We start from the raw sequence: 20,051 nt of genomic DNA, 5'->3' as shown, positions 1-20,051 counted from the left end.
AAAAAACTCTATAATAAATAAATTCTATGAAACTTTTAATCGATTAGTAAGAAAAAAAGAGTACCATTTCGAGAACATATTTTTAATCTAATACGATTGAATTTTTATCGAACAAATATTTTTATAACACCAAACGTAATTTGTATTGGACGTTAAAGTGAAACGTTCGCCCACATTTTCAATTAAAATTTCGATCAAACTTTATATTAACTACGTTAAATGTAAAATTGCAATAAGCAACGATTTTCTTTTTCTTTTTGCACAATCATGGCTAACTGCTCCTGCGAATTGTCGTCGAATTTCGCCATGTCGTTAGAACTTGGCGATCGTAAAAACCATCTCGAAATTTGCGCGACACGTTTTAGCATCTACGTCCTGTACATCAAACGGTAATACTTTCCCAGAGCATTCTCTCTCTCTCTCTCTCTCTTTCTCTCTTCGCGGCACGCAACTCGTTCTTCCTATTTATATTCAGAATCGGATTCATGCACGAGTGCCCATTATAGGAAAACGTTGCTCAAAGAATAGAGGAATCGTCTGTGTCTGCAGCCACCCGGCAACTGTGCATATGCCACGCGAGTTTAGAGTGCATGTGCATACAGCCAGCTCTGGAAATGAGTCGAAACCTTTTTCACGACAGAAAGACGAAGATGACAGAGTATACGAAATCAGACAAGGTCTTCGAAATGCAAGTACGGGAAATATGATGAAATTGTACACAGGGAAAACTGGTTTCTAGGAAACTTGATTTCTAGGAAAAGTGACGGTAACCTTAATGGAAATCCCACATTGAAAAGTTTGCGATTGTACATGTTACTTTATGAAGAAAGCAGCAGGAAGTTCCGTTAATAAGTAATATCCACTCACAAGAAGATAAAAGTTAAACGATAAAGTTAGTAATTAAATCGTATGATAAAATAAAACGCATTTTATTCTGTGACATTATCTGAAGTTTTTTTTTAAATTAAATCAGAAAAAATTTACATTTAGAAAATATGTAATTTTTATTATTTTATGTAAAAGTTCATATCACGCTGTACATATTTACCATTGCCATTCCTCCCACGTACTTTTTATAATGCAAATAATTTCCACTTCAAAAAAGATTACGCGGTTCTTGAAAAATGATAAATAGAACGATAATGATAAAAGTAATAATCAAATTGTAACAAAATATAACAAAATAAAACGCATTTTGCTGGAAAATTATTTAAAATTTTTTAAAAATTATATCAAGAAAGATTTACAGGTAAAAAATATGAAATTTGTATTTTTTTATATAAAATTTTCAGACCACATTGTATATTCGCCATTCCTTCCACGTACTTTTTGTAATGCAGATCGATAATTTCCACTTCAGAAAAGATCGCGCGATTCTCGAAAAATGATGATAAGTAGGACGATTTAGGGATGAGAAGCTTCAGATCTCCTTCATAGAACGGATCCTCAGTGCATATCGATCATTTCTGTTTTCGTAACCTTTCAGATGGGAAAGGATCGAGTAAACCTGCTCAGCGAATTGTGGATATTTGCTTCCAGCATTCGGTTTTCAACTACATTTTGTTTTTATTCCCGAGCTATCGATGCACGTCGTATCGTGCAAAAAATATCGTATCGACATTGCGTATTATCGGGGCTCAACGTGTAACAGTTGTATATGGGCCACTATTTTCCGATGTACAACGACTAACTAAATTCATTTGCAACTGCATGAAACAATTTAGCGAGGTATAAAAAGTGTAGTAATTCAGTTACATATGTGCGGAAAAATGATATTACAGCATTGTGTCGCAACATTAATTGACGTACGAGTTTGGCATAGCATACACCTTTGAATTTCAAAGTTTGAAATATAAATCAATTTTTTAATATTTAAAATATCTAAAAATTAAAAATCCGTAAATTCAATGAAACTATGATAATCAAAGATATAAATGTTTAGAGAATCAATATTTTAATTTGAATATTTATCTATACGCAAAAATTTTAACAATGAGGAATATAAAAAATATTTGAACACATAAAATGTCTAGAGACATTTTAATTTAACCTACATTGATAAAAGAATTTTAATATCCACTAGAAAATAAAAATATTTAATTATTCATTTAAATTTCTATTTTATTATTCTATTCTCAAATTTTTCTACAATTTAATACAAATTTTCCTTTACTAGCCTTATTTTTATCTTGTTCAATTATCCGCACATTATTAGTCTTAAGAAGTAGTTAATTGCTTCTTAACCGATTCGCACAGGAAGGTATAAACTGTAAAAGTTGTAGGTCCGATAGTTTATCGTTCCCTCATATACAGTCACTCGCTGCTAATCGCGTGGTTTACGGGCCCCAAAGTCATTCCGTGTAAAACTCGAATGCAGTTTGTGTGCAGTTTCCGTTTCCATCGTGATGAGTGGAAACTTTGGTCAGGTTTCTCTCCGTTCCGGTGCCACCATTCTCGTGCGGTAGTGTAACCGTTCGCTTTAAAACGCTGGGGTTTGTTTTAAACTTCATTGCGATTTTCTTCGAGTCTCAACGCGCGCGAGACTAATTCTTCGTCCGCTTCTTCGTTTAGCTCTCTTCGTGCGAGAGAGCCATAATTTTCAAGAACTACTTAAAGCTGCCTTAGACAGGCGAGCCTGAAAACTTTTCCTAACGACACAACAATCACGAGAACTCCCACCGCGACATTGATGCTGATATGTAATAAAGATTCGTGCTTCCATTAGGCGATTAAAATTAGGAAGAATTTTCTGAAGTTTCTTTCATATAGATAACTTTACCCTTACATTATATCAAATGACAGTTCATTTAATCGTTTAATGTTTCTTCCTATAAGCTTTGAAATGTAAGACGACATCAGTTAATTGTTCTATAATAATTTATATAGCCTCAACATTCGTCATATCAAGGATACGAGGACATATCGTATGTCTGAACCAATCGCACGAGTAAATAATTTACGAGGCGATCACTCGAGTTGTCAAAGGTACAGGTGAGTAATGGCGGAAGTACTCACGGGAGATAGGATCCACGTTATCGAGCTTCCTGTCGGAGACGACATTCTCATGAGCGGCTTCCTTGCTCGTCCTTGGACGACATCCAGCGGCAGGGTTTGTCTCGTTGCTATTAGTGACTCCTTCCTGGTTTTTATGCTCGTTTCGGTGGTCGTTTCTCTCATTCGGCTTGCAGGCACCGCCGCCAATTCCGACCTTCGACGATGGCTTGCAGCTGATGCCTCCCGGGTTCCCATTAATGTTCGTGTTAATGTTGATGTTGCTATTGCCGTTGGTCGATACGTGATTGTCGGCCTAAATGGCACACAAATCGATCGTAAATTGTGGTCTCCCACCGGTATTTTTAGACTATTTTAGTTATTTTATTGGTCATGAAAACCAAATAGAATGTAATGCAAAGATAATATAACTGGTAAATTTATTTTAGAATATTAGGAAGTCTAACTTGTCAGCATAAAAAAATGAGAATATTCTTTCTGTAATCTTTTCTATAATCTTAACCCTTTATTACTCGAATGAGGTTCCACGACATTCTAGAATTATAAATTCGCTAAATGCTATTTATATACGTTATTATATTTAGCGCAAATTATTTCACAATTAAAAAAAATTGCATTTATCTTTATCTAAAGAAAGTATAGAAATAGAATATTATCAATCTTTATTTAATTCCAAATTATTAAGGAGAACAATGAAAATTGATATATAATATTAGGACGTCAGAAACATCTCACGCGAGTAATTACGTTAAAAGGAATCAGACGAGTAGAATTAATAAGAGAAATTAAAAGCTATATTAAAAATAGATATATATATATATATATATATATATATATATATATATATATAAAAGTAATGCATTAATGTTTTACATGTTACTTGATCTTCTTATAATTGTAAAAAACAATTGTATTGTTGTTAGAAAAAATGAGCAATAACGTAAAAATTGCGTGAAATCGCGACACTGAATTGTGGCAGAACGTCCTTCGCGACGAGGAGTGATCTATCCTCTTTAACCCTTTACATCGGAACGAGGCGAGGCTCGTGGTACCACCTGCCACCCATTCCCAGCTATAATTGAAGTTGTCTCGTTTCGTATTGTAAAGCTATATAGGCGGCAGAGTTTTTTTTCTCGCGAGTTGCACCGGCTGGAAAGGCAAGTCTTTTATTCCGTAAGCACTTCGTTACGAGACTAACTCGGGATATTTCCCAAAGACATCTATTCTACGCCTCCGACGGAGGAAAAGAGATAACCTGTCTCGCACTTTCTTCCTCCGCATTCAGCGATCATTTGACCTTTTACCGCCAACACGTTTTTAGCAAGAACTTTCCTAATATGACTTTCACGTTTAACGCGGTAGTTAAATTGAAGTAACATCGGCAGACAATTTACCAGATAACAGCTCACGAATGAGAATTAATTAACCGATTTGCAGTCCCATATCGGATATCTACATTGCAATAACATCGTAATAATGCCATTTCATATTTAATATAAAGTTCTAAATAATATTCTTGCCGAGAAACGCGATCGAGTGTTTATTAGTGATAATCTGCAAAATAAAAATTTCTAAACACAGTTTCAGACTGCGAGTTTCTACTCAAAGGTTTCAGATTAATCTCTGTAATTCTATGCTACGATTTGTTTTCTCGCAAACGCTAACTCGCAAAAGTAAAACGGACGCTAACATAACGGATTCAATTTCCAAGTTAGTTAGCGTATAACCAGAATCTATGTTATAACAGACTAGTAATATAAAGCAAACATGGGCAACGGTCCCTGAACAAGGTAAATCAACCCCACAACGGTTTTACAACTTGCGGTTCGTCGATTAAGCACGTGTAAAGGTCGAGCGTCGTTCTCACCGAACTCGTCATGCAGGTGGACGAAGTAGATGAGCGCACCACGACTATCCTGTTTTGATTGTGATCATTGGAGGCGATCGTGGAGACGGCGGCGTGATTGACCAAGGCGTGGGTATCATTAGTACCCGTTGGGCTGGAGTTGACATTGCCGGTGGTGGCGACGCCGCCGCCACCCAGGGAGGTCTGTCTGATGACCAGGACACTGCCCGCTGGCTCCAGCACGACTACCTGTCTCATCCTCGTCGCGCAGTTCCTTGCCGGTCTGTCCTCGCCGAATGCGAGAGAGTGCACTCTCTTCCCGTCTGCTCGTCGACGACGACGACGGCGGCGACAACGTTAAGCGTGTCGTTCTCCAGCACGACACGTTCTCCGGCTCTTAAAGCTCCCACTCGTCCGCTGCCGCCTGCTCCTCCTGCGCACACAAACACATCCAGGCTGATATTAAAGCTGTCGTTTTAGGGGATGATCCTACCCGCCCGCGCCCACACCCACCGCCACCCCGGCGCGGATCTACACGCCCGCTTTCGTTCGTAACCGCGCGAGCCCGACCGTACCGGCGTGGCTTCTTCCGGAAGGCGAATCGATGGGATTATTTCTGCCGACACCGTCGACGTGCGGCTCGACGACTCTCTGCCTCTCTTTCAATAAAGCAGCTCTCGCGGTACACCACTTCGGTATCAAAGTAGCAGGCATGTGCGCGGTTTAAACTAAGGTTGGGTCCAGAAGCTACCAGCTTTTAGATAATGGCCCATTGCACATTCAATGCTCTAATGTGCCCCGCTTTTTCACCGAGGGTTCATATTTGTACCGGGAGATCGATTTTGTCTAAGAAATTTAATTGAGAGACTTTTATCATCACTGGATGACTTTATTACGAAAGAAAGATTAATTTGTATTAAATCCCCATATATAAGAAAGAAAAAATGTTTTAATCAAATTCAATTAATGATTGAAATAATTGTTTACTTCTACATTTAAAAGAATTATGTCACACTAATATATTTGTCGCAGTAATGAATTGATACATTTCTTTCGAAAGTATAAAGTGTAAACAGCGAAGGGGGAGGGTCTGAAATATTTTTAGGTATGTTTATGGTACGGATTGGTGAAATATATCTTATGCTGACCTCGGTTTTATTGCAATCTAAAGATCTGATCATCCCAGTTTAAAGCCCAGGGCGATTTTCTCATTTTCTCGGCTCGCCGGAGCGAAGGAATTTGTTTTCGAGATCTCTGAGCTCATAGCAACAGGAGATCTCGAAGGAATCGCTTAAAATTGAATGGATTTTGTTCAGAACCATTTGTGATCGTGCCGTGATACTCTGTGATACGTCATGAAATAAAAAGAAGGAAAAATTTGTGGAACTCGAACTGCTAGTGAAACAAGATATTTGATATATATCTATATATAAAATTTATTTTTATAGTTCCTGAATTTTTCAAGAAAAGAATGAAATAAATTCAATTTAATTTATATACAGAATGTCTAAGTTTTTACCAAGCGCTTTTATGTAGATAGAGCGGATTAAACTGAACGAAAGTCCTCTACTAATTTGCAATTTTCGCAATGGTTTATGACATATTAATTACTAAAAATCACTGAATATTAGTTTTCAATAATTTTTTACTCAAATACTATCAACTTTACAAAAAAACAGCGAGAGACAAAAATTATTTCTTATATTATATTTTCTTTATAATTATATATTTTCTTTTCTAATAAAGTTCTAAGAATTTTTAGAATTTTTTAATACCGTATTTTCTCATGTTAATAAAAGTAAAAAAATGCAGTACTAAAAAGTTGATAAAAAATTCTAAAAAAATTCTTAGAGTTCTATGAGAAGAGAATAAATGATTTTCGTCTCTTGCAGTTTTTTTTGTAAAGTTAATAGTATTTGAGTAAAAAATTATTCAAGACCAAAATTCGGCAAATCTTAGTAATTAATATCTTGTTAACTATTGAGAAAATTGCAGAATGATAGAGGAATTTTCGACTCAGTTTAGTCCGCTCTATTTACACAAAAGCGCTTGGCAAAAATTTATGAAACATTCTGTATATATTTATATATTTATATATTTAATTTATGTATATATATATATATATATATATATATATTTATAGTTTATAAATTATAAATTTAATTATAATTATTTAAATATAATCTTTAATAATAATAAATCTTAAAGTTATAATCTTATAAAGAATTCATGCATTAGAAATGTGCATTTTCACAATGCTGATTCTTGTTTGTATGTAATAAGAAACAAACCTTCTTTAAGCACTTGAAACTATTCCAAACTATTATTGTATTAGTAATTTGATAAAAAAGGTAATAAAAGTGTCTCTCATATATTCAAAGTGTGCGTGAGTTAGAGAATTCGTCTTATTTAATTAATTCTTATGGCGAAAATGCGTTTCGATCCATTAGCTCAGAATAGAAAATAAAATAAAAATTATTGAGGAATTATCTGGCAAATTTCCAGATTTATTTCAGCACACGATAGTTTTCACGTGTGAAACAGCCAGATTGTTCATCTTCGTAGACTCCGTGGGATTACTTATTAGGTTGGCATGCATAGTCATAAATGCATTTCTTGGCCGCTACTGTCATGGATTTACTCGGCAAACAAAAGTACATCATTGCCAATTTTCACGTACAAAATTTTAGCGACTTAGAAAAAAAATCCAGTCCTAGCAAAAAGCAACAAAACTAAACAAATTTATCATCTTTCATACATTGTTCAAATTTTATATTATAGAAATTACAGATTATTATATAAATAATTATTAATATAAACATTTTTATAAATTAATATAATATTATTAATCTAGTCTAAACAATTATTATTATTATTATAAATAATTATTACTATGAATAATTTTTATTTGATCAGCGCAACATTTCTGTGCAAAACTATATACGTGCTTAACTTTCGATAGGGTAAAAATTACTGAAATAATTAAAAATGATCGGCAATAAGGAATCGGCGCACGATTAAAAAAAAAATAAATTAGACGTCATTCGTTTTATTTCAAACCTTTTCAGAAATAGTAACCCCATGCAATACTCTGATACTGACATAATCCGTCAAGCGTTTCAGCCGCGATGACGCGCGGCTTCGTCACGTACGATCCATGATAAACGCACGTCGTGTATTTTAGTAAGAATTAATGTCATTCGCTTGGCGTGCCTTCAATAGGCATTAAATATACAGGGTGAATGTTAAAGGCGAGTAAATATCGCGGTCATTCATGTATGGAGCCGTATCGAGCGCGCGCGTAGCGGATATCTGCCGGTACAACGGCACGTGCAATAATAATAGAACCGTCGCGTCGCCGGTGCATTCACACGCGGAGGATGTCCGTTCGTTACTATCCTGTACACGTTAAGCAAACAATTTACTGTCTAGACTTACGTATCTGTTCCGATTGTCGTAAGATTAGATTTCTAGTTTTAATAGGTTGACTTTGTCGTTTCATTCACGAATGAAACTGAGTTAAGTAACTCCGATCGCGCAGTCACTGTCATGACGATCGAGTGAGGAATGCTGGAGACTCGCCGATATACAATTCGAAGAAAACGTCGTGAAAAAATTTTGGCTCGCTACTTAAAAAAGATTATTTTCAGATCTGTATCCAGCTAAATGTTTAGATATTTCAACAAAATCATTCTTTCCACGTTTATAGATACAAAAAAATTTTTCAGTACGCGATAGTTTTTACGTGTGAAACAGTAAAATTGTTCAACTTTGTAGAAAAACTTTTTTCTTTGTTAGTCAGCGTTTTTTAGTTAATAAAAGACTAAATTTGGATTTGCATAATGTCTTTAGTCTTATTTTTTGTGGATTTTTAATAAAATCATTGTATAAAACAATCAACGAAAAAGCAATGATAAAGCCATTCTTTTTCGTGCAATTAAGTACACTAATTGAAAGAGAAAAATGTTTTGATACTTTTGTGATTATAATTATATAGAATAATAATGATGGAAGCATCATTTTTATTGCTGTAATGTTAATAATAATAATTATATTTATAATTCTGCCAAAAAATATATAGTTGACACTGAAAATGACAATAAATTATAGTTAACATTGCAAATCCAGTGACTTTATATACGTGCGTGATTTAGTTATCCGTATAAAAATAATACTATACTCTCTGTATACAAAAATGGATTTACATATTTAAACATGTAAACATAGTGTTATATTTACAGTGAAACCTACACATATATGAAGAATTATATCTTATTATATACTTGGAAAAAAATTGATAATTGCAAAAATATTTTTTTCTCGTAATATAAATGATACTTAGATGGCTCTTTTATAGACTTATCAAATTAAAAATCACATGTTCAGGCAGTCCGCTGCTATTACGTATATGAATGCATTGTTATTAAATTATCTCTAAAAAATTTTCTGTTGTGGATTGAACTATTCTCTAACATGAGTAAAATTAAATGCATCTGTTAATACACACTGTGGATTATACTTATGTCACTTCTAATCCTTAGTCGCGTTGTGTATGTCACGTGTAATCCCAGGGATTTATGGCCATGCTTTTCATAAGTTAAATTAATATTAAAGATGATTAAAGCATTGTGTAAAAAAAATGATGGGATATAAAAATTACATGAAAGAAAATAAAATTTCATGTTAAGAAACAACGTCGTATATGTTGCTGGAAAAGCAGATTCGCTCTTTAGCTTGATTAAATTCATCTATATTACAAAAGCTCTACAGGAATAATTTTCTCTTCGCTAATGCCTCTTCGCGTGGAATAAAATCTAACATATCAAAAATGACGTGAATGAGAAAGAACACCAGCCAATGAATAAAATCTAACGATGTCAATAATGATGTATAAATAAAGAGAAAACTAAATGCGACACATTTCTCTCATCGCTTTAGGAACGGATGTAAAATTCTTTAGACCGCCATGCACTGCCAGCTTCGTGCTGATATCGTTAACTAGAAAATCGCATATAGGTTACTACGCGTTCAGATCGATCGATCTCCAGGTACCCATATGTTGCGCACGTCTTCCAAAAGCGAAACCGCCGCGTTATAGGGATCGTCGTTTGACGTTTATGAAGCACGATATTAAAGAACGCGTGCGAGAGTAGCAAGCTAAAAAAAACTGAAAAGATCGACTAGAAAATTTTCGATCAAACTTCGAGCATCACTCCACAGAGAATTTTCTCTCATTAATCATTTGAAGAATTTCATTTGATAAATCCTTCCTTACCAATCTATTAAGAAATTTCACGTCATAAACTTTTTATGTAAGGCGAAATAATAGAAAATGGAGAAAATTGAAAAAGTATTACGACAAAATAATTTTCTAATGGTGAACTATATATATATACTTGTATTTTTATTAAAACTTTAATAATTATTTAACGATAATAAATTTCTTTTAACTTCTCGGAGCTGACAGTGAATCTATTGGATCACTGCAATTACACTTTTTATGTTATATTTGCAAATTTGAATTCTTCTTATTAAAATAAACTTAGTATTCACACATACACACACATATTTTTATGTCATTTTGGTTCTTTATCTTGAAATTAATTAGTGCCTTTTAGTCATAAATTAAATAGATTTTGCAGAATCCAGCGTCAGTAACTGTGTCACAAATTTTGACGTCGTTCCGGAAGATTAATTACTTTATATAATAACTATTAAATACGCATTTAACGCATTAATTATTAAATACGTATTTTAAAAACTCTATTTTACCTTATTCACTTTAAAACATCGATTTTGTTATCAAAATTTTAAAAAGAAATACTTTAATATGTTACTTTAAAATATTTAAATATTAGATATGCATTACGCAGAGAGTATAATCAACAACTGAGAATGTTACCTTTGATGCATTATATTCGAGAATGAACGTCAGTTTCTAAACAGTTAGTTAGGAATCTGAAATGTACCAAAGTGATGTTCCTATGCACGTTCCTAGTTATGCTAGTTGCTATTATCATTTTCGAACATGCTATTAGAATCCTCAGCGGTAGGAAACGCACGTCACTCTTGATAACAGCTGATTACGATAAATTCATCGAGATAACGAGTCCAGTTTGACAATACAAAATACCTTGATATTATATCGATGTTATATCAATATTGCAAAGTCATTGAACTTTTCCTCTTGCTTAAAAATAATTAAATGGACACATATTCAATTGTATATTTAAAACTCGTTACTTTCTTTCTATGAGAATTAAAAACTTGTTACATGAAAGTTAACTACTAAATAAGTTTCTCATTTCCAGCCATCTCTCGCATCGATTCGAGAGTCTTTGCTCAGTAAGAAGACTTGAGAAAAGAAGTTCTTGCTTCAATAAGTCAAGGCAGAGTAAGACCAAGGGATTAACCTTGTGCTCTGAAAATATTATCTTTCACGAGGGTCTTGCAATCCTTAAGGGATGTATCTACAACACGCGCTGCTGTCAGAGAAGATTACGTCGCGTCCACGTTAACATTCATGACGTTTGCATTATGAGAGGGAAGAACAGAGATTAAAGAAATTAATTATTGCCAAATTGCCAGGTTTTAGCACAGGAAGTTAACAGAGAAAGAAAGAAGAATAAAAGCATAAACTAAATCCAAATTGCCACCAAAATGAATTATTTCTACGTTTATTTGCGACCGAGATATTTAAAGATCGAATAACTCTTGAGATTCCCAGCATAATTAAATATGGAACAGTTAATGTGATAACATACGTCCTGTTCTATAAATATAACATATTATACGTAAAATACATACAAATATTTTCAAAAAAAAGAAATTATTTCATAGACATTATAACGGAAGCTTACAAAACCTAAACTCAATTTATCTCCAGCTTAATCTGCTCCTGGGACAATAAAAATACGATAATTTATTTAAATTTATTTTTCATATAGCTACTGTCTCGAAAACTAAATTTATTACACGGGCGATAAGATATTGAACTTACACGCGAAACTCTTTTGAAGCGCAAGCATGACTCCGACTTTTTCCGACAGGAATTATCTTTTAAAAATATTACTCGCCCTTGAAAGATAAAACCCATGCAAAATCATATAAAATTTGCGGAATATTGTTATTGTATCCTGCAGTCAATGCAATAACAAAGCTCGTTATCAAACATTTTAATGATGTTTTCAATTTATACAATTTTAATTAGAGAGCAAACGATTAAAATTAATGTTCATGTGAATTAATCTTTAAATAGAGAAATTTGTTTATTATATACGTTTGCAAAAGTTGAGTTCACTTTTAGTTTCCAATTAGAAAAACACTAAAGCTTTTAATTTAAAATATCTGTATATTTAAAAAATTGAAAGCAATTAAAAAAAAGTGAGAGCAAAAAATGTTATATTTACAACATTGGCTGACAGCAGTCTAATTGAAAATTGAATCTTCTTAATTCAGTAAGAAATAAAAGTTTGTAAATTCAATCTTAATTCAATGATGTAATTAAAATAAATACATGCTCTTATGCTCTTATTTAATAAAATATTATTTATTTTATTAATCTTCATAGACATTATAGTGGCGCTGAAATAGTGTTATACTTGGCAAAGAATACAATGAAATGAACTATTTACTACACAAAGAATACAATGAAATGAAATACAACAAATCTTATTCAAAAAGAAAAGCTGTAAGATACTTTAAAAATGGACTCTGCCCTCTAAAGGTTAAAATATATTGAATTAACAAGAGATTCTATTTTCTAATTTCACTGTCGTCGACTAATGTTACTCATCATTTTTCTTCCATACAGGAATATATTATAAACGAAGTTAGAGCATGAAACACAGTGTCGCATAAATAAATTCTCGATTAGCAAAACCTGTTTTTCTCTGATTATTCTCCCATCGATCGAAGTCTCAGGAATCTAGCACGCTACAAAGAAATGTTCACGTTCGACGGTCCACCAACGACGTTCCCGCCAAAAATTCACGCCGTCGACGATGAACGTGTAACACCCGCGTCCTGGAACATCCGTCTCGAATCCACCAATATGATCCATATGGTTCGCCGCACGTGCCCGCGCGGACAAAACGCAAGATTCTTTCTTCGCGGGCGGCAGCAGGCCGTGGGTTTACGGTATGCTCTAAAAATAGCGACGACCATAAAGCCGCCACGCGGACGGGCGAAGCCATGAACACGACGGCGACGTCGCGGCGACACGCACACGCTCGCCCAAGGAGCGCACCGAGCCGAGAGAAAATCGAAATGACTTTATTTTAACGTCGTAAAAGTCAAGATAAAATAAAGTTACTTTGATTTTTCGTTGACTTTTATACGTTCATTCTATGGGGCGTAATTCCTCCGTGCAGTCTCGATAGGCGCGCACTCGATTCTCTGTACATCCCCCATTCTTCGTATTTAGCGACTCTCTATTTATCAGAGGGTGGTGACATTCTAGAGGATTTGATAACGCGTGAAAAAGAAAAAAAAAAAAGAAATAAAAGCGATATGTAACAGAGGATACTCACGGGATCCGTGCTCCGAATGAGAACAGAAGGCCCGTCACCGATGAAGGTAATCATTTCGGCACGCCGCGCTTCCCGATACGCGGTGTTGGTGCGACTCTCTCGGGCGTCTCTCCCAGCAGCTCGTTCACCAACGGCGACGACGGCACCTTCCTCCGCGCGACGGTACCGCGACGCTCATGATCGACGACGACGACGACGACGACGAAGATGGCAGTCTTGTCCGATTGTGCTTCCTCGTGCACGCCTCGGACACCGTCCGTCGGCTCGGCGTGCGTACGTGCGTACGTGCGTGCGTGCGTGGGTGCGTGCGTGCGTGCGTGCGATGCGCGACACTCTCACGCAGGGAATCGCGCGATCACGCGTGCCCGCGGTGGCCGCGGTCGATCCTCGGAATCCATGACAGGTATACGTGCGACACGTATACGTTGTATGTGAACGGAGCGGAGCGGTGCGAGGCGAGCGTGAATCGCATGCGCCGCTTCAAGGTAAGAATCGTCGCGCTCTGTGCCGTCGCGGATGCGCCAGGGCGGACGTAGACGAGAAACCTCGCTGGCGGAAATTCAAAGCGTTTCCCGCCAAGTTTCCGTGGAATAGAAGGCGATGACGTTATCGCGCGCTGTAAACGTAAACGTCGGAGCACTCCATATAGCAGAGATCATTTCAGCAATATTGTACCAAGATTGCAACGTTTCAGTAATATTACTGTAATATTGCAAATGTTATTGTAAGCTTCTGTGCTGTACGGTATGTAACCGAAGTGTCTCGTATCCCTGGTGAAAATAAAAAATGTAAGTCTAATGGAAGAGTAACAGAAGCGTAAATGAAGTTTCTAGGAAGCGAAAATTGAAATAATGAAACGTAAAACAAACGTTTACGTTTCTATTATTCTCGCATTACATTCGACTTACGCTCTGATTTTTATTTTCATCAGGGATATGATCAGTGTTCAGGAGTGTTGTCCAATATTTGTAATTGTGTTCTATCGTTTTTCTTTTTCTTAAAGGAGATAAAAGTAGAAAGCAATAAACTTGAATTATGATGCAAAGATATTCTTACACTGGCCTGAAAACACATCGCCGACACAGGTCAAGTCAATGCCTAGAATTACAAATCTTGGACAGCACTACTAGATCTTTTTAGTTAAATTTCTTGGCAATGTGGAGAAAGAAAAAGAAAATTGTTCACCTGTCGCATGACAAACAATGCGCAACGTATCGCCCATGGTATTTCTCAGGAGTCTAAAACGGCCATGAATTATGTTGAAAAATGTCGCGCTATCTAATCAAGATCACAATTATTCGAAGAAAAAATTCGTTCCGAAAACAAAATTGACGAAACAGAAGAAAGCGAGAGTACAACCGTCACTACCTGACTAGTTAATAATCCATTATCTCATGACTTACAAAATTTTCTATTCTAAGATTAACACTTTTTTAACGTCTAACGTTTCAAGGCGTCGCCTTGTTTAAAATGTCCGATATACTGCTCCGGCGAGAAGTCGCGCGCGTATCGATATTCATTCGATATTTCGAGAATAGCAAGTAGCGCGCATTTCAAAATCAATTTTTGAAAGTTCAAATTTTTTTTATACTTATTTTAAATTTTTTTTAAGACATAAACAATTCCGCATCTCATCGATCACCTTAAAAATATTTTCTGCATCTAAAGTCATAAATAATCACCGATTAAAGGTGAGCATTTTACATTGACTGCTTTTATATTTATTGCGTTCTTATCCTGAATAGCTTTATTTTTCTTTTTTAGCTAAACTTCTCGCACGGTTCATCTTTCTCTTATTTTTCTTTTCATGTTAGAGAAAAAAAAGAGGAAAAGATGAACTGCGCAACAAGTTCAATTAACAAAAAAAAACAAACTTTTAGATGCTATAGTCGGCTCAAATAACACACATTGATTATAAAACGTTAAAAAAGCGCTAAAGAGTGTATATAAGTGTTTTTTTTATGCTTTGCAGGCACTGTTATGTTACTTAGATCTTCAATATAAAATCTAATTTCTAACTAAATTACATTTTATCGATTTTGTATACGTTGAGTCACAAGTTAATTTTGTTGCACGTAATACTGAAGATACTTTGAAGCTTAATGAAAAAGAACAGACCTTTATTATTCTATAGCTCTTCAATGTATAATCTAATTTCTAAGTAAATTATATTTTATTGATTTTGCATTCTTTGTGTCACAAATTAATTTTGTTGCACGTAATACTGAGGATAATAATTTAAAGAAAGCAGGATAATTAAATTTAACGCATAATTTATTTTACACATATATTTCATTACGCATTCGAGCGTTCTTTTAGAGAGATGAAATCAATCACGCTCGTACAATCGATCGATGCTTCTTTCTACTCTTATTCTCATGCACGGCTAACAGGTTAAAAGCATTCTACATTTCATTGAGCGCATCACAAGCTTGTACCGAATGATCCCTAGTACACAGGGTTTGGTCAGTTCCGCTCAAACTTCAGTAAGAGGCCGTAACTTCATACATTGTTACACAAAAAATGAATAATTATCATTTGCGTATATAGATATATATTAATACAGAAATTCACAATGTGCTCCGAAAAAAACATTCGTTATATAATAATCCTACAAATATATTTATATTTCTTGAATATAGATTATCCTCATAACTGTATTAATTCCAGATGCGCGAATCGATTTTTTAATTACTTAGATTGTGATGCTAAAAACTTATAATGATCATTTCGGCGTAAAAACGAAGCAAAAGAAAATACAAATCTTATTAAATGATTCAAGTAAATATATATATATATATAAACAATTCATGATTATATCTAATTATCGTCATCTTCAATAACAAATTTTCCATTTCAAAAAATCTTATTAACAAAATCTGATTATAGCTCATACTATCCACCACGCATGGTGTGATATTACGACTAAGAATCGATGTGAATAAAATGGACGACTGAAAAATTGGCACGAAGGAAATAATCCGCCTGGTACCGATTATCATGATATATTCCGTTCAACATCTTTTCACACAAGAGGGAATCTAGTTTTATTTTTCCGTTTGAAAATTTTCTCCTAATACACCATCGCATTTTTTCCTAATAAATGAAAATGAGAACGTCACTCTTGCTAGTACGCTATATAATATACAAAAAAAAATTTCCTACAATTACACAGAAATTTTGTGCTGATAATTCTTCTTTCGATACATTTTCCATCGCTACGTATCGTGCACGATTAGGAATTAACCATCCGAACGATTGTTGAATTTCAAATCGTCGCTTCAAATATGCGCTACAATGAAATAATAACGAGAAATAGCCAATATCAATACTCGCAGTCGTGACTTCTGCAATGAGATTACTTCTTTACAATTATTTATGCCTCAATATCGAGATTCGGAATCATTAACACCGCGTCTCGTATAAGCCGCTGCGGCCAATGTAACGAACCCATTTTATCACATCATGATCCGAGTAATTCAATTTGGACTCAAAAACTTTCAAGTAGCGCACCTTGAAGCCAGACGGCGCAAATGGCACTTCAAAATTCATTGATATCGGCGGTCTCGTCCATTTCTTCTTCGTGTCCGTCTCTAATAGATCGATCTCGGCGGACAACTGCGTCTCCTTCATGCCAGCCATGCGCTTGATCTTCCAAACAATCGCGTTCTCCGATGCTTTGTATTTCGCCTTACCCTTCAAACATATCAGTTGTACACCGGCAGTGTTTAACGGCGTCGGTACGCGCACTTCTATCTTCTGTCCCAGCAACGAGGGCTTAAAGTTTGATTTCAGAACCGCTTTAACTTCCATTTTCGTTCGGCCCACCTCGCGTACTAATGGTATTACGCGGAAAGGCAATGATATATCCTTCGTAGTACGGTATCTGTAAATAAAAATAATTTTTATATCTACGATTATTTTCGTGATCAAAAATAATTACACATAAATTCTTTGACAGAGCTAGCTAAATCAAATTTAATTTGCAATAAAAATTTTATTATAATTAATATATTAAAGTTCATGTCTCACCTCATCAGCTCGAATTCACCATCCGGTGGTATAAAACTAATGGAATGTTCGGTCTCGAATTTACTAAGCTTAACGCACTGATGAAATTGGCAGTCGTCAATAACAACAACCGGTTTGCCGGATCTAGCTCCAGTGGGATCATCACCGCCACCTCCTAATCCGCCGCTTCCTTTCATGCCCTTAGCCTCCATAACAATCTTGTCATTAATCCCAAATTTACATTCTGGCATACCAGATAAATAGGATTTCATTACCACCTAAAAAATAATTTTTTATCAGGAATTTGTGAAAACTCCGCTGAATTATTTTATTTTCTTTAGAGAATTTACCTTTCCAGCAACATGTGCACTAAGAACCTGACCCTGAGGGCTCATCAATAGATTCACATATTCAAGTACATCCAAAAAGAGCTCATTACGTCTGTACTTAATGCCCTCTCGCCTCCATCCGATTTGACCTGTGACTTGCGATGTTATCTGAGCTTGTTCTTCCTTGGTAGCTGATTTCACTCCTTGTTGAGTGATAAATGTCTTCAACACGCCCGTATCACAGTTCTGTGGATATCCAAAGTCAAGTATCTCTGTAAAAAAAAGATCAATAAAGTTCCAAAAAAGGAAAAAGCCACATAATATAATTATTAAAATATCAAACTTTAATACCGACCATCGAGCAGCTCGTAAATAAGCACGAAATTATTCTTGATGTTCTCTTCTGAAATCTTGCCAAAATACGATTGCATAACATCTATGATCTTCAGCAGCAGCTCGAATACCATCGCTGCGTTAACATTTTGTTTAGTGACAGCAGCTAACCAAATGTTAGCGCGTTTTATATGGAAAAACGATGTTCTGGCAATGTTGGTTACAGGTGAGCGCACTTGCTGCCGCGCATGGATAACATTGACACGAAATGCATCCACTGCGTTACGGCCAATATCATCCCGATATACTCGGGAGATGAGCACCTCTCCTTTATGGTTGTAAACAAATAGACCCCCTATCATCTTGACAGAGGGTAGAGCTAGCTTTTTGAGTCAAGATCAATCTGCAATAAAAATTATTATAATATATTATAATTCTTACTAAGTACATGACAACAAATTCAGTACAACAAAAATCCCAATTAGAGCCAAGTTTGCTTGTAAAGACTTTGCAAAATATCCGCTGATAAATTTTATCTGGTCTATTATATCAGATGTAACAAAATGTTATAAAAAATATATAAATATATTTCTACATGGTTTAACAGCAGATTAGTAGAAACTAACCAAATTACTAGAAACTGAACAGTTTGACAAATTAGCAGTAGAAATCAAACAGATTACGTTTGACAGATTCTGCTCGATTTCTGACACTGAATTGCCATCAAATTATGTTCATGATATAAGAATCATGGTTATGTCAACAGAAGACACAACTTAATGGAATACAGATTCTACTGCATTTTTCAGATTTAATTTGCTGCCAATCTGCTAGCACTCTGCAGACAGTTTGCTTACTGGATTTCTAAGTTTCAACTTAGTTTTCAAGGAATAAATCTACAAATCTGTAATACAGAATTACTAAAGTGATTCCAAACTTCTACTAGGAAACTTGGTAAAATCAATAAAGCATCCCTAAACATAGTTCCAAAAATAACTCGGCACTACAATCACATATAAAGTAAAATAAATCAAATAAACAGTAATCTGGGATTCCTTTACTGATAAGAAACGTCTTCGACGCTCAGCGAGTGGTTCTGAATTAGAAAACGATAAAAAGAATTCGTAATACGTGCGGCTCGTGAAAGCGTGTACGCATCATGAAAAAATTCATTGGGACACTGTAACGACAGATAAAACGCCCCATTTGTCAAATGACACTTGGAACCGTCCATCCGTTCAGTATGTCTTGCGAACGGTTAGTATTATCGATCGTACGTGGACCCCCGCCTAACCCTTCGCGTCCAAGTCGCTGCCGCGCTCCTCGGGAAACCGGCGTCGAGGAACGCGGGCTGGAGCAGGCTGAAGTTTCACTTACACATGACTCCCACGGAGGGTGGCTCGCCGAGATTTCCTATCTGCGATTCCGCCCTCCCGTTAGATATAGCGCGATACTCTCGGCACTCTCTCACTGCAAGCTGATGGACGGTTGACGGCTGACGGAAGCAACACCCACTTTCCAAATTCTGATATCACGGATCGCCAACCGAGAACGCCACAGACGACGTGGACGAAACAGATTGAGACTGACTACGAGCTGGTCAATGAACGTAGGTTAGGTAGCGGTGCCACCTAGAGCCATGCTCGTTGTAATCGTCGCTGTCGATAAAACACGTCGTTTGAAGTGCGCGTTTATTTGCGCGAAATGAAATATTTACTTATTTACTTACGTATGTATACTTATTTATTTTATTTACTTTATTTATTTATATTTATATTTGTTATTCCTTACTTTACAAAGGATATTATAATATTTATGTATACAGGCTGTATCTGATAAAACGCTCAATAATCAAATGTAATCATATAATGCTATTCTTAATAAAAATAAACTGAGTCGACAAGTCCTCTATCATTTTGCAATTTTCGTAATAATTAATGAGATATTAATTTCTGAAGATTGCTGAACAAATGAATAAAGTTAATGTAT

The 20,051-nt window shown here is 35.3% G+C and overlaps 2 protein-coding genes across 4 annotated transcripts in view; both read right to left on the bottom strand.

Annotated features, from left to right (window-relative positions):
- Camta (Calmodulin-binding transcription activator) overlaps positions 1–13,905 on the bottom strand; it is a 62,515-nt gene extending 48,610 nt beyond the window's left edge. The window contains exons 1-3 of one of the 3 annotated variants that reach the window (XM_087413901.1): positions 13,390–13,905; positions 4,880–5,291; positions 3,016–3,307 (exon numbers count right to left, since the gene is read on the bottom strand). In XM_087413901.1, the coding sequence (XP_087270027.1) occupies positions 3,016–3,307; positions 4,880–5,116 (529 nt within the window). In that variant the 5' untranslated portion in view covers positions 5,117–5,291; positions 13,390–13,905. The remainder of the gene's footprint in view (positions 1–3,015; positions 3,308–4,879; positions 5,292–13,389) is intronic. The other 2 variants (XM_011055369.2, XM_087413900.1) reach the window with 2 other exon arrangements.
- A 1,757-nt stretch (positions 13,906–15,662) lies between these two features.
- AP-2mu (adaptor protein complex 2, mu subunit) lies at positions 15,663–19,670 on the bottom strand. Its single transcript, XM_011055370.2, has 5 exons — positions 19,440–19,670; positions 18,085–18,465; positions 17,751–18,001; positions 17,422–17,678; positions 15,663–17,275 (listed from the first exon to the last, which is right to left on the bottom strand). Exons 2-5 carry the CDS (start codon positions 18,422–18,424, stop codon positions 16,795–16,797), a joined length of 1,329 nt encoding a protein of 442 aa, XP_011053672.1. The 5' UTR covers positions 18,425–18,465; positions 19,440–19,670; the 3' UTR covers positions 15,663–16,794.
- Positions 19,671–20,051: the final 381 nt, after the last annotated feature.

Source organism: Acromyrmex echinatior, chromosome 15 (assembly GCF_024713525.1).
Source record: "Acromyrmex echinatior isolate Ae372 chromosome 15, ASM2471352v2, whole genome shotgun sequence".
NCBI lineage: Eukaryota > Metazoa > Arthropoda > Insecta > Hymenoptera > Formicidae > Acromyrmex > Acromyrmex echinatior.
This window is presented reverse-complemented; position numbering and strand designations above follow the sequence as displayed.